We start from the raw sequence: 13,476 nt of genomic DNA, 5'->3' as shown, positions 1-13,476 counted from the left end.
TCAAGAACATTTTTGGAGAGCAGATTCATTTCAGCTAAATTAACATTTGTGAAATCATATATACCCACTTATTTAATGTTGTGTAGGTAGACATATACAGGCTTTAATATGTATTTTTAAGTCCAGTGAAAAATTACAACTTTTTTAATCAGTGACACATTTTTAAGAAGTTTGAATGCACAAATAGTGGCAAGGTGTGTACAAACATACAAGTTTACTCTTGGCATTTTCAACGTATTAAATTTTGAATGTGAGTAATACATTTGAATGTGACTGTTTACAATGGTTTTCAAAGTAGTTTAATGAAATTTGAATTAAATGTTTGCAGAATCCCTATCTTGGGTACCTTAGAGTTTGAATAGCACTTTTCCATGGAGTGTGTAAAAGATAATCAGGTCTAAAAGTAACCACTTCTGGTGTAATTTTAGGAAGTATCCAGTAAATGACAGGAATTACCACTATCAATTGACAGCCTTTTGTTCAAATTAGCATTTATAAGATGAAGGAAGGAAGGTATAAGGCCAGTATTTATAAGGTTACTGGAGGAACAGGTAGTATTTTGAGGGAAATGTTAGTGTTTTGGGACAAATTCTATTTAAGAATTTCCTGACTAAATACTAACTGTATTGATTTTTCCATTTATGGAATTGGAAACCGATGGAATTTACCACATTGCTCGAAGACACTGACTTTATCTTTGCCATTGTTGTACTCAGCACCTAACATAAATTACTTTTTACTAAATAATCTTGAAATAATCGCTGTCATTGTCTTGACCAATAGTTTATTTCTGCTTTTTTTTTTTTTTTCTGGGCTATTAATTTGTGTGATGTTTAAGAAAACGTATGTTGTGCTTAGTATTTGTGTTAGAGTAACTGAATTTGTTGTTTTAGGGTAAAATATTTGGAGTACCTTTTAATGCATTGCCTCATTCTGTTGTACCAGAATATGGACACATTCCAAGGTAAGCAAAGTTTGAAATGAATGAATATTTTAAACTGGTGTTTGAATGTTTAAAAATAAATAGTTGATTGATTCACACATTTGTTTTGAACTAGCAAATGATTTTATTTCTCAATAGTCATGTAAAAAAAACTTTTACATTTGTACTCACTCCCAGGATTGAATTTTAAGGTTTAGTAATGAATAAATTACTTTTGTTTTTTTAAATTAGAGATTTCAGATCTATACCAATTCTTTTGCCTCAATTCTGATTATATTCAGTAATATACTGAATTACCAATAGAGCTAAAGTATTGGTATTTTTGTTTGTTTTAGAAAAGTTGGATAAAAATATTATGCTAATATATTAGAGTATTTGTGAATATAAATCATATAACACTTGAGCTTTTCTACGTTGCTTACTATTTACAAATAATCTTTTGGACTAACTGCATTAGAAATTACTAGGCAAGTTTACATCTTAAGAAAATAGTTTAAATGCATATAAAGAAACTGTTTAAGCTCTTTCTAATTATTTTTCCTTCTGTCGAAAGTAGGTTTTAGTCTGCCTACTCTAGTCCAGTAACCTAGGTTTTTAATTGGTGCATTATTAAAAAGCATTTATTGAGTACCTTGTTGCCTTAGAACCATTTTCCCTCAGCCTATAGGTATAGAGTCACAATCTTCATAAGTAACCACTTACTATTTTGCTTTTTAAATAACCTACAAAAGGTTTGTGTATAATGATTTTTCAACATTTAGAATTGCAAAGTCATATTCCCAGTAATAATGACATCTTTGTTGTTATTTCTTTGCTTGCTTAAAAAAAAAAAACCTATTCTTTCAGTTAACCTCTGCGACATTCAGCCATCTTGTACCAGTGCAATTTTATCAGTTGCTTACAGCTGACATCCATCCTAATTTGTTGGTACCAACTGTGTTAACTAAGCATCTAACGCTCACATTGGTTGTTAAAAATTGTTCAATATAAAAATTGAGCACACACTTTTAAATGTGAAAAGGATTGTAAAGACGGATATATCGGACTTCTCTGAGAGAAAATGTTGGAGTGAGAAAAAAAACCTTGCCTTATATTTGGGCAAATGTAGTAGATGGTAGATACTTTAAACTGTGTGTGCTGTGCAAGATCGTACATGGAGAGAGAATGAAGAAAAGAAGAAGGCCTTAGACACAGCCCTGGGTCATCCTAGCATGTAGAGGTCTGGCAGAAAAGGAGGATCCAGAAAAGAAATTTGAAAAGAAACAGTCAGGGAGTCAGCAGGTAAACCAGAAGAGTGAAAAAGTATTTTCAAGATGAGCTGGGAGTGGTCAGGTGTGTTAAATGCTGTTAGGACAAGCAAAATGACTCTGGTGATAGCTGTTTTGTTGTAGTGATGGGGATAAGAGTCTGATTGGAGAGGGTGGAGGAGCGACTGGGATGTGAAGAAGTAGAGTTGAGGCAGTGCAAAAGACAAATCCTGTGCTCTGAGTAAAAGCGGAGAAGGGAAGGATTGAGAAGGATGTTGGATTGAATGGGCTCATTGAAGTTACCATGGGTAAAAGGTAGGTCCTAGAGAGGAATTTAGGAAACAAGTAACCTTTTATCACAGATTAAAGGGATTTGTGGTATCAGAGCTTCTGAAAGGGGTGCAATGCGTGGTCTGCTTGTGTACTTTGGAAGAATAAAAGGATTTAGGGATATGTGTTTCTGGCCACCTGAAAATATTTCTCTTTCAGTTTTCTTGTTGATGCTTGCACATCTCTAGAAGAGCATATTCATACAGAAGGGCTTTTTAGGAAATCTGGATCTGTTATTCGTCTAAAAGCACTAAAGGTAGGCATATTCTTGAACTGTAATTTCTCTTTTGTACCACTTTTTGGTTTTTACGATTGAATATTTAGCAGTGTTACATGAATTACTGACAGAACTTGAATTTTCAGGTAACTTTTTTCATGGCAGAAGAACTTTTCCCCCAAAAGAAAGTATATCATCTATATAATGCTTTTTATTCTTCAGTTTTATTGAGGTATAATTTACAAATACATTTAAGATATAACTTGATGTTTTGATTTATGTATACATTGTAAAATCACAATCAAGCTGTTTATATAATGCTTTGAAAGTTTAGAATAGTTTCAATTCATGGTCCTTGTTCCTAGAAATGAAAAAAAATTAAATTTTATTATTTTTAGCCTTCTAAAAAGGAGTGATATATTAAATCAAGAGGTAAGAGAAACTTATTAAAGAAAGCTCTTTAGAGTATAAGAAATGATATTTTATTTGCAGTATAATCCTAAGCCTCCAAGTACTCAAGATTATTTTATCTATTTCAGAATAAACTGGATCATGGTGAAAGTGGTCTGTCTTCTGCACCTCCTTGTGATATTGCAGGATTAATTAAACAGTTTTTTAGGGAATTGCCAGAGCCCCTTCTCCCAGTTGATTTGCATGAAGCACTTTTCAAAGCTCAACAGTTAGGAACAGAGGAGAAGAAAAAAGCAACATTGTTGCTCTCCTGTCTTATGCCTGACCACACTATTAATTTATTAAGATACTTCTTTAACTTCCTCAGGAATGTTTCTCTTAGGTAAGTAGTAATTAAAAGTTTTAGGAAATGAAAGTTAAATTTCTCACTTACCTAGATTTACTCTTATAGATAAAAAATTCATTTGGAGTGAAAAATTTTCTAAAAAATATGTTTTCTTACTATAAGAAATCTACCCTATATAATTGAAGAAACAATATACCAAGTAATTTACTATTTCTTTGCTCTCTGAGAGTGATTATTATGAATGTCTTTAATGGCTTATTGGGGCTTATAGGATTCTTTGTCCACTGAATGGTTTCAGAATACTGTGTTTTTAAAATATTCATGTTTTGCTTTTCAAATTTGCTTCTTCTCCCTACTGTTAGTGAGCCTGTTTGTTCTAGACATACTTTTTGCTTTCTAATACTTCAGATTTTCTGTGTGGGTTTGAAAGTCACACATGTTCAATTTGTGTGGAAAAACAAAGTGTAGGCCCTATGTTTCTGTGATTTTGATGTTGTGTATTTAAGCAGACAGAAGCTGTATATTTCTGTTTGTGTCTTACTTCAAGCTGATCATGTTAGATGAAGGGTAACTATTGTGACTTGTGTTTCACTGGTAAAGTAAGAGGTCTTCAAAATGTACTTAATATGTTATTTTAACTCTTTGTTTTTATCTTTGGCACCATCTCATTAAACCTTTTTAAATTTAAGATCCAGTGAGAATAAGATGGATAGCAGCAATCTTGCAGTGATATTTGCACCAAACCTTCTTCAGACAAGTGAAGGACATGAAAAGATGTCTGCCAACACAGAAAAAAAGCTACGATTACAGGCTGCAGTAGTACAGACTTTTATTGATTATGCATCAGATATTGGTAAGATGTAGTTGCATTATTAAATAATGGGATGTGTTTAAATGAGGGAGCTTTCAGCTTCTTCCAAGTGAATTTGAAGACAGCTGTTAGAAAGTTGGTTTATACTATTTAAACATCGCAGGAGGGAATAGAGGAAAGATCTTAATTGTGAACGTTTTCCTTTAGGGCATGTTCCAGATTTTATTCTGGAAAAGATACCAGCTATGTTGGGTATTGATGGTCTCTGTGCTACTCCATCACTGGAAGGCTTTGAAGAAGGTGAATATGAAACTCCTGGTGACTATAAGAGAAAGCGAAGACAAAGTGTAGGAGGTAAGTAGCAGTGACAGTCTGTTTTATGGAGGTACAGCAATTTGCTTTATCTTAAATGCATTTGAACATAGAGAAGCAGAAGCTATGGTGTATGCCTTTTTGGTGCTTACAGCATAGTTGCAAAGGCAAAACATATGCATGGAAAAAGTGAAAAGTAGAAATGACAATACAGTCTAATATTATGTGCTAGATTTTTAGCAAAAACAAAATGTGTTCAAATGAGAAAAGTTCTCGGGCTTATAATGATCAGGACTCATCAAATAGGTCAGACTAAACCTTCTTGAAGAATAGGTAGAATCTAAGGGGCATTGGGTGGAGGGTCAGACTCTTTGTATCCTATTCTAGATGAGAAGGATGCTATGAAAAAAGATTTCTATAAGGAAGAAGTAATCAATGTCTGTGTAAAAAGACCAGTGTAAGTTGATGGAAGTGTTCATCCTAAGGATTAGGGTGATATTATGGTGACCTCAATGTCAGCCTAAAGAATTAGAATATTAAGCTGTGTATTGGAGAACCATTGAAGGTTTATGAGAAGAGGTATAACATGATTAAACTATTTTAGGAAGTTATTTGATTTGAAGAATTGAGACTTGGAGGTAGGGAGAATAGTCAGAAATGTGGCAATAATCCAGGTGTGAGATCATGATTTGAAAGTGATATGAATTAATTAGGGATATGAATTAAATAACGAAGGAACAGCCCGGCCAGTGTGGCTCAGTGGTTGAGTGTCAACCCATGCATCAAGAGGTCACCAGTTCGATTTCCGGTCAGGGCACATGCCCAAGTTGTGGACCCGATCCCCAGTGGGGGGGCATGCAGGAGGTGGCCAATCGATGTTCTCATTGATGTTTCTGTCTCTCCCTTTCCCTTCCTCTCTCTCTAAAACCAATAAAGAAAAAAAAATAATAATGAAGGAACATTACCAAAAAATGAAAAAAGACCTCGAGTTCCTTAATCTATTGGTTTATATGGTGTTGCCTTCTATTGTTTCTTTGCTTCCTGTATAGATTTCTCTTATGCCTTCTGTGTCAGTTTCCTAGGACTACTGTAACAAAGTACCAAAAATTTGAGTGCAACTGCAAAGACCTTAATTGCAAATAAGGTTAGGACTTAAACATATCTTGGAGGACACAATTCAACCCATTAGACTTCTTTCTACCCCAAATGTAGCTATTCCCAGATACAGGCTATCTTTATTACCCTACTTCCATTTAGTCCTGTAGTTTCAGTTATCTCATTTAAATAGATGAACGCTGGATCTCTATCATTCACTGTTATCTGGCAAATGTTAGTTCCACTTTATTTTTTTTAACTATTCATACAAATTATTTATTTAATAACAATTTTCCTATTTAACCATGTCAGTTCCACTTTAGTAAGGGCTACAGACACCTTCACTTCTGCTTTCCCTTGGTGCTTTAAGCTCAGCATTTTGTAGTGATCATCTTTACCTTTTTTTCTTTGCATTTATCTTCAGATAGAGCAGGAGGGAAAGAGGGAGGGAAGGAGGGAGAGAAACATTGACGTGAGAAAGACACATAGAGTGGTTGCCACCCACACGACCCCAACTGGAGCGGGGACAAACTGCAACTGAGGTATGTGGTCTTGTGGAAACCGAACCTGGGACTCTCTTGTCCACGGGCCGACGCTCTAAATTGCTGAGCCAAACTGGCCAGGGCCATCTTTACCTTCTTTAAACTGATTGTGCTTGAATTCTTTTTTCTATCAACAGCATTACCATTGTCTAATCACTCGGGCTCTAAGCCTTTTGTACCTAACTCTTAATTTACTGTCTATATTCCCACAGCTTTCAGGTTCTAGAAAATTCTATCTTCAGTGTTCACTGCATCTTAACTGAGAATCTCCTTGTTTTTTGTGCCTCCTTATTTGAATCTGTCCTGCTATTGCTGTCAAAGCTGACTCTTTTTTTTTTTTGTCTGTTAATCTTCACCTGAGGATATTTTTTCCACTGATTTTTAGAAAGTGGAAGGGAGGGAGAGAGAGAGAGAGAGAAAGAGAAACATTGATGTGAGAGACATCAGTTGGTTGCCTCCGCATGTGCCCTGACTGGGGCTTCGGATTGTACATACAACCCAGGTATGTGCTCTTGACCAGAAATTGAATCTGAGACCCTTTGGTGCGCAGGCTGACACTGAACGACACTGGCCAGGGCTCAAAGCTGACATTCTTGATCTATAACTCTTACCATGTATCTTACGTACATACCCTTCATAAACTTGCATCGATAAATATTGATATTTATAGCCTGACATTAAAGGTCTTTCACAGGATTGCTTTAGCATGCTTTTGTACTGTTTCCTGTTTCTCCTTTCAATCTATACTATAGACAAACTATTCTATATTGTTTTCTAGACATTGTTCTTTTGCATATGCTATTTATTGATATAACATTTTACTTCCATTCACTCCTGCTATTCAAATTATATCCAGCTGTCAAAATTTAGCCTGAAGTTTTGTCAATCAAGTCCCCCCCTCTCTTTGTTTAATGGGGAAATTGCTCTTCTGCTCCTACATTCTATAATATTCTAGACTTTTAATAGGCTTCATCTGGTTTTATATTTATTCCTTCTGCATGACTCTCTTACCTGATTATATTTAATGCTCTTTTAAGGTAGACACCATGTTTTATACATCATTGTATCCAACCTAGTGTTTTTTGTTTGTTTTGTTTTTTACTGAGTAGGCATAAACTACTGAATGAATACAGTAAGTTGAGTTAACTGATATTTAACTTAAACCTAGGGGTACTTAAAACAGGTTATGGTAGCATTTTTTCATGTATCATGTAATACTTCAGTTTAATTAGCAATTTGGAACTGTTCAGGAGCTCTAGACAATCAGTGTTTATTTTTTGTTATAGCTAGCCTTTCCCCCCCTTTCTTTTAATATGAGACTTTAAAATGCCACAAACAATGTAATCTGATTGCAGTTGCTTTGAAGAATCTTTTGGCTGCGTTTTAAATTGTGGAAAAAATACAACACTATTGATCATCTTAACTATTTTTAAGTGTACACTTCAGTAGTGTTCAGTACATTCACATTGTGCAACCAATCTCTAGAACTTTTATTTTGCAATTGTATGAGTTAGTTAACCTAGCTTAATTTTATGCTAGGTATGGCAATTCTCAATAATTGTATTGCTCCAGAATCTGCATAGAATTCCATGAGCAAACTTGAAAGAGGAATTTGGTCTATCATAATTTTCCCATTCTTGTCCATGTATGTGAGTGTGTGCGCTCCTCTGCATTGTCTTTGTGCTAACGAATGACAGTGATGCAGTGCTGAGCTGATTTAATTAATGTGATGCCCTTCTTAGTGTGGTACTTCCTGAAATAGTATAGTAAACTCATGAGACTATTAAGGGGATTGGGACAAAACTTTTCTGTTTCTCTAGAGATGGTGTGTACTTTCAGTGTGGCCCATTATGCGGTCAGGACAATTTCAGATTATGGAGGGAACAGTTTATCTTTCCATACTCCTGATTTTGCTCTGCTGGTGTAATTGTGTGTTATCTGCTGTGGCTGAATCTGTTGCTCAGGTTTCTTCTGCTCTGCCTCATGTTTCTCATTTTTTTCCTTTTTCCTCTTTCATATTAACCTTATTTATCTACCCAAGCTTCATGAAGTTTGGCTTGGTTAGCCATTGCCTATTTTTGGCTCTTTGCTGAGGTTTTCACTATTCTGTGGTTTCTGCATATTTCACTTGAGGGTGTAAGATTTCTCAATACATAAGTGGGCTATAGCTGAGCTTGAATTTAAATAACTATTTTGAGTAATATTTGGTGAATAACATATTTAAGAGACTTTTTGTTTCATTGTATTTGAAAATTGAGGGTATATTTTTGTATGAAAGTCTTCCTTTTGAAGTCACAATTTCCATGTAGCTAAATCCAGTGTATATATATTTTTGGCCCGTATTATTGAGAATCTCTGACCACTTGACTATGTACTTTCCTTCCTGATACTTTTCTTTCCTTTTTTGTTTGTTTGTTTTTGTTTTGTAATACTATGCTTTTATGGTTTTCCTGCCTCTTTAAACCATTTGTTCTGTCTCCCTTTTTTTGGATTTTTTTTCTGACTGCCTATTAAATGGTCCATTCTTCATAGTTCTTACTCTTTGTTTTTTAAAATGATCTCATTCACTGTCATTTTTAAAAACTACCATTTCTGGGCTGATGATTCCCAAATCTCTTCTCCAGCCCAGATCTTCCCACAAATGGATTTATACCCATCTTAGCATCTCATAGACATGTCTAGCTCTTCCTTTCATAATTCCCCCTCCCCCCTCCTCTTTTTTTGGTGGTACCATTTTCTACTCTCATCAAAATCTGATTTTTATATATTCTTATTTACTCTTTCCTCATCCCTACATCTCACTGCTCACCAAATCTTGTAACTTTGATCTCTTGAGTACCTTTAATCCTGCCTCCATTGTTCCTGTCTCTGTTCAGACCATCATCTCTTGTCTGGCTAATTTCCACCCTTCCTTCAGTTCTCAAATATCACTTCCTCAGGGACACCTTTGACTCCTCAGTATAAATCTGTCATTATATTTGTACTTGAAACTACTTAACCCATTTGACATTGTGTATTTAGTATTTCCTCAGTGTATTTATTGTTTGTTTCCTCTCCAAGAACAAGTTCTGTAAAGGCAGACTATGTCTGTTTTGGTCACTGTTGTATCTCTAATGCTAACACGGTGCTTGACACATTGTAGGAACAAGTTAAATACTTGTTGAATGACTTAGTAATCTACTTAGAAGAACCTTCATCTAGTTTGCCTGCCTCCAAGGAGGTTTGCTGCCTCAGGTCTGTCTTTCACATTGCTGCCAGAGTAATTTTTCTAAAATGCAGATCAGACAGTTTTGCTCTTTTGCCTTTGGAGAAGTTCAAGTTTTTCAAAATGACACACACACCCTATTTTTCCGCATATAGAAAGCATGTCTCTTACCATATCCACTGCTCACTGTTTGCTTTAGCAATATCAAACCTAGTGGTTTCTAATATAGATGCATCCTATGTTTACTTACATGCCTTTGCATATGTTATTCACCTTGTCTCAAATCAACACCTACTAATCCTTCAGAACGCAGGCCAGGTTTTACTTACTCTGCAAAGCCTTTTCTGTTGTTGCCACTTCCTCCTCCCTTCCTCAACAAGTAATGCTTTCCTTTCCCATTTCTTTCTGTACGTCAGAAATATTTGTTTTATATTTCATTCAGTATTGTATATCTTTTTTTGAGAGAGATGAGAGTGTAAGTGGAATGGAATAAAAATATATCATTTAATTTCCTTCCTATTTTGAAATAAATTCCTTTAAGAAACCTTAAATGGCCTTAAAATCATGTTGATAAAAACTTTGATGCTAGAAGACCACAAATATCAATATGAATTATTGGTGAAAGATAGGTAAATAAATGTTTAGTTATAATTGATTATATAATTATGTATTCCTTGCATTTCAGATTTTGTCAGTGGAGCACTAAATAAACTTAAATATAACAAAACACCCTCTGTTACACCTCAACAAGAAAGAATTGGTAGGTATATGTATTTATTTAAATGAAAGTTGCTGTGTTATTTTGATTTAATCAAATCAATATTTTCAATGGAGATACTGTACTATAATACTATGCTGTGACTTGCTAATTACATCGGATAGAATGAATCCAAAATTATAAGACTTTCTTTTAGTCTCTTATATCTTTAATCTTCTAAATCATGCTTTTCTGTTGCTTGTAAATTTGATTATATAGAACATGTGAAAATAGCTCAATCATATTTTTATTTTAGAACCAGAAGTTTATTAGTGTGTTACAATTTTTTAAATTTTATTTTATTATTATTTTTTCAATTTTTATTTATTTTTGTTACAGATGTTTCTCCTCTTCCCTCCTAGACACCCTCTACCTAATCCACCCCCCCCCACCCCCCGCAAGCATTGCTGTCTATGTCCGTTGGTTAAGCATACAGACATATAAGTTCTTTGGTTTATTTCATTCCTCTCCCCTGCACCCCTCCTCTGAGGTTTGTCCGTCTGAACCATACTCCTTTCTATGTTAATGGGTCTGTTTTGTTCATCAGCTTATTTTGTTTATTATATTCCACAAATAAGTAAGATCATGTGGTATTTGTCTTTCTCTGATTGGCTTATTTCCCTTAGTATAATAGTCTCCAAGTCCCACCAAGTCATCTCAAAGGAAAAGAGATCTTTCTTTCTTACAGCTGCATAGTATTTCATTGTGTCTATGTACCACAGCTTTTTTATCCACTCATCTATTTATGGACACTTGGGCTGTTTCCAGATCTTAGCAATTGTAAATAGTGCTGCTATGAACATAGGGATACATATATTCTTTCTGATTGGTGTTTCAGGCCTCTTAGGATATATTCCTAGAAGTGGGATCATTGGGTCAAATGGCAGTTCAATTTTTAATTTTTTGAGGAAACACCATATTGTTTTTCATGGTGGCTGCATCAGTCTGCATTCCTAGCAGCAGTGCACTAGAGTCCCCTTTTCTCCACACCCTCCCCAGCACTTGTTTGATGATTTGTTGTTGGCAGCCATTCTGGCAGGTGTGAGGTGATACTTCATAGTCGTTTTAATTTGCATCTCTCTGATGCTTAGTGATGTTGAGCATTTCTTCATATGTCTCTTGGCCATTTGTATGTCCTGTTTGGAGAGGTGTCTATTTAGTTCCTCTGCCCATTTTCTTATTGGATTCTTTATCTTTCTTTTTTTATTGTTTTTTTAAAACTTATCTTTATTGTTGAACGTATTATAGATATTCCTTCTTTTTCCCCTTTTGACCCTCTCCTCCTGGCTTCCACCCCCCCCCCCTTCTACCTTTCCTCACACTGTCTGTGTCCATTGGTTATGCATATATGCATATAAATTCTTTGGTTTATTTCTTCCCACCCCCCTACCTCGCACATCCCTTCCCTTGAAGGTTTGTCAATCTAACAGCCAATTTGTATTTCTTAATTCCTGCACCCTTTTCACCCGTTCCCTCAACCCCCCTCCCATCTGGCAACCAACAAAATGTTCTCTGTATCTATGAGAATGTTTCTGTTCTGCTTGTTCATTATATTTGTAGATTCAGTTGTTGATAGATATGTATTTATTGCCATTTTGTTTTTTTCATATTTTTTATCTTCTTTTTCTTCAAGAAGACCCTTCAACATTTCATATAATGGTTAGGTGGTGATGAACTCCTTTAGCTTTTTCTTGACTGGGAAACTCTTTGTATGTCTATCCATTCTAAATGATAGTTTTGCAGGATAAAGTAATCTTGTTTGTAGGTTCTTGCTATTCATCACTCTGCATATTTCTTGCCACTCCTGGTCTGCAAAGTTTCTTTTGAGAAATCAGCTGACAGTCTTAATGGAGCTCTCTTGTAGGTTACTAACTACTTTTCTCATGCTGCTTTTAAGATTCTCTCTTTGTCTTGAACCTTTTGCATTTTGATTATGATGTGTCTTGGTGTGGGCCTCTTTTTGTTGACTTTCTAGTTTTTAAGTTGTAGGGTTAGAAAGTCAATTAGAAAATTTTCTTTCTTGAGGTAGGCCTGTAGTGCTATGAACTTCCCCCTTAGGACTGCTTTTGTTGCATCCCACAGATTTTATGTTGTTGTGTGTTCATTTTCATTGGTTCCCAGGAAGTTTTTAATTTCTTCCTTGATATCCTTGGTAACACGTTCATTGTTTAATTACATGCTATTTAGCCTCCATGTGTTTGAATGTTTTTGCTGTAATTTCTATTTTCATGCCATCTGAGAAGATGCTTGATATGATTTCAGTCTTCTTGGATTTGTAGAGACTTAGTTTGTGTCCTAACGTGTGGTCTGTCTTGAAGAATGTCCCATGTGCCCTTGAGAAGAATGTGAATTCTGCAGTTTTGGGGTATAATTCTCTGTAGATATCTATTAAATCCATTTGATCTAATGCATCAGTTAGAGTCTCTGTTTCCTTGATAAGTTTTTGTCTAGAGCAATGGTTCTCAACCTTCCTAATGCCGCAACCCTTTAATACTCTTCCTCATGTTGTGGTGACTTCCAACCATAAAATTATTTTCATCTCTACTTTATAACTGTAATCTCTACTTTATAACTGTTATGAATTGCCATCGGAAATATGTGTTTCCGATGGTCTTAGGTGACCCCTGTGAAAGGGTCGTTCAACCTCCAAAGGGGTTGTAACCCACAGGTTGAGAACCGCTGGTCTAGAGGATCTATCCAGTGATGTTGATGAGGTGTTGAAGTTCTCTGCTATGATTGTATTGCTGTTGATTTCTCCTTTGAAATCCTCCAGAAGTTTTTTAATGTATTTTGGTGCTCCTATATTGGGTGCGTATATGTTAACCAAGGTTATTTCCTTCTTTTGGATAGATCCTTTCAATATTATGTAGTGGCCTTCTTTGTCTCTTAGTTATGGCCTTCATTTTGAAGTCTGTTTTAACGGATATGAGTATTATTGCTACCCCAACTTTTTTTCCTTTCTGTTTGCTTGGAAAATTTTTATCCATCCCTTTTCTTTCAACCTATGTGTCTTTTGTTGTGAGGTGGGTCTCTTGTAAAGAACATGTATATGAGTCATGCTTTCTTATCCATTCAGCTACTCTGTGTATTGACTGGATCATTTAATCCATTTACATTTAAGGTTATTATTGATATGTACTTATTTATTGGCATTTTTGTTCATTATGGTTGTTTCTCTTCCTGTTTCTTCTGCTTATTGCATCAGTTCTTTTAACATTTCTTGGAGTGCTGGTTTAGTGCTAATATATTTCCATAGCCTT

General features: G+C 35.1%; 1 protein-coding gene across 3 annotated transcripts in view; it reads left to right on the top strand.

Annotated features, from left to right (window-relative positions):
• The window catches only part of LOC118638449 (rho GTPase-activating protein 11A-like), a 34,065-nt gene that overhangs the window by 3,006 nt on the left and 17,583 nt on the right, over positions 1-13,476 (top strand). Inside the window, exons 2-7 of one of the 3 annotated variants that reach the window (XM_036274338.1) lie at positions 894-964; positions 2,680-2,776; positions 3,277-3,530; positions 4,184-4,347; positions 4,513-4,659; positions 10,145-10,219. In XM_036274338.1, the coding sequence (XP_036130231.1) occupies positions 894-964; positions 2,680-2,776; positions 3,277-3,530; positions 4,184-4,347; positions 4,513-4,659; positions 10,145-10,219 (808 nt within the window). Of the gene's footprint in view, positions 1-885; positions 965-2,679; positions 2,777-3,276; positions 3,531-4,183; positions 4,348-4,512; positions 4,660-10,144; positions 10,220-13,476 lie in introns of those variants that run through there. The other 2 variants (XM_036274328.1, XM_036274320.1) reach the window with 2 other exon arrangements.

Source organism: Molossus molossus, unplaced genomic scaffold (genome assembly GCF_014108415.1).
Source record: "Molossus molossus isolate mMolMol1 unplaced genomic scaffold, mMolMol1.p scaffold_m16_p_1, whole genome shotgun sequence".
NCBI classification, from domain to species: Eukaryota; Metazoa; Chordata; class Mammalia; order Chiroptera; family Molossidae; genus Molossus; species Molossus molossus.
The sequence above is the reverse complement of the archived record's forward strand: the minus strand, read 5'-3'. Positions and strand labels throughout refer to the sequence as shown.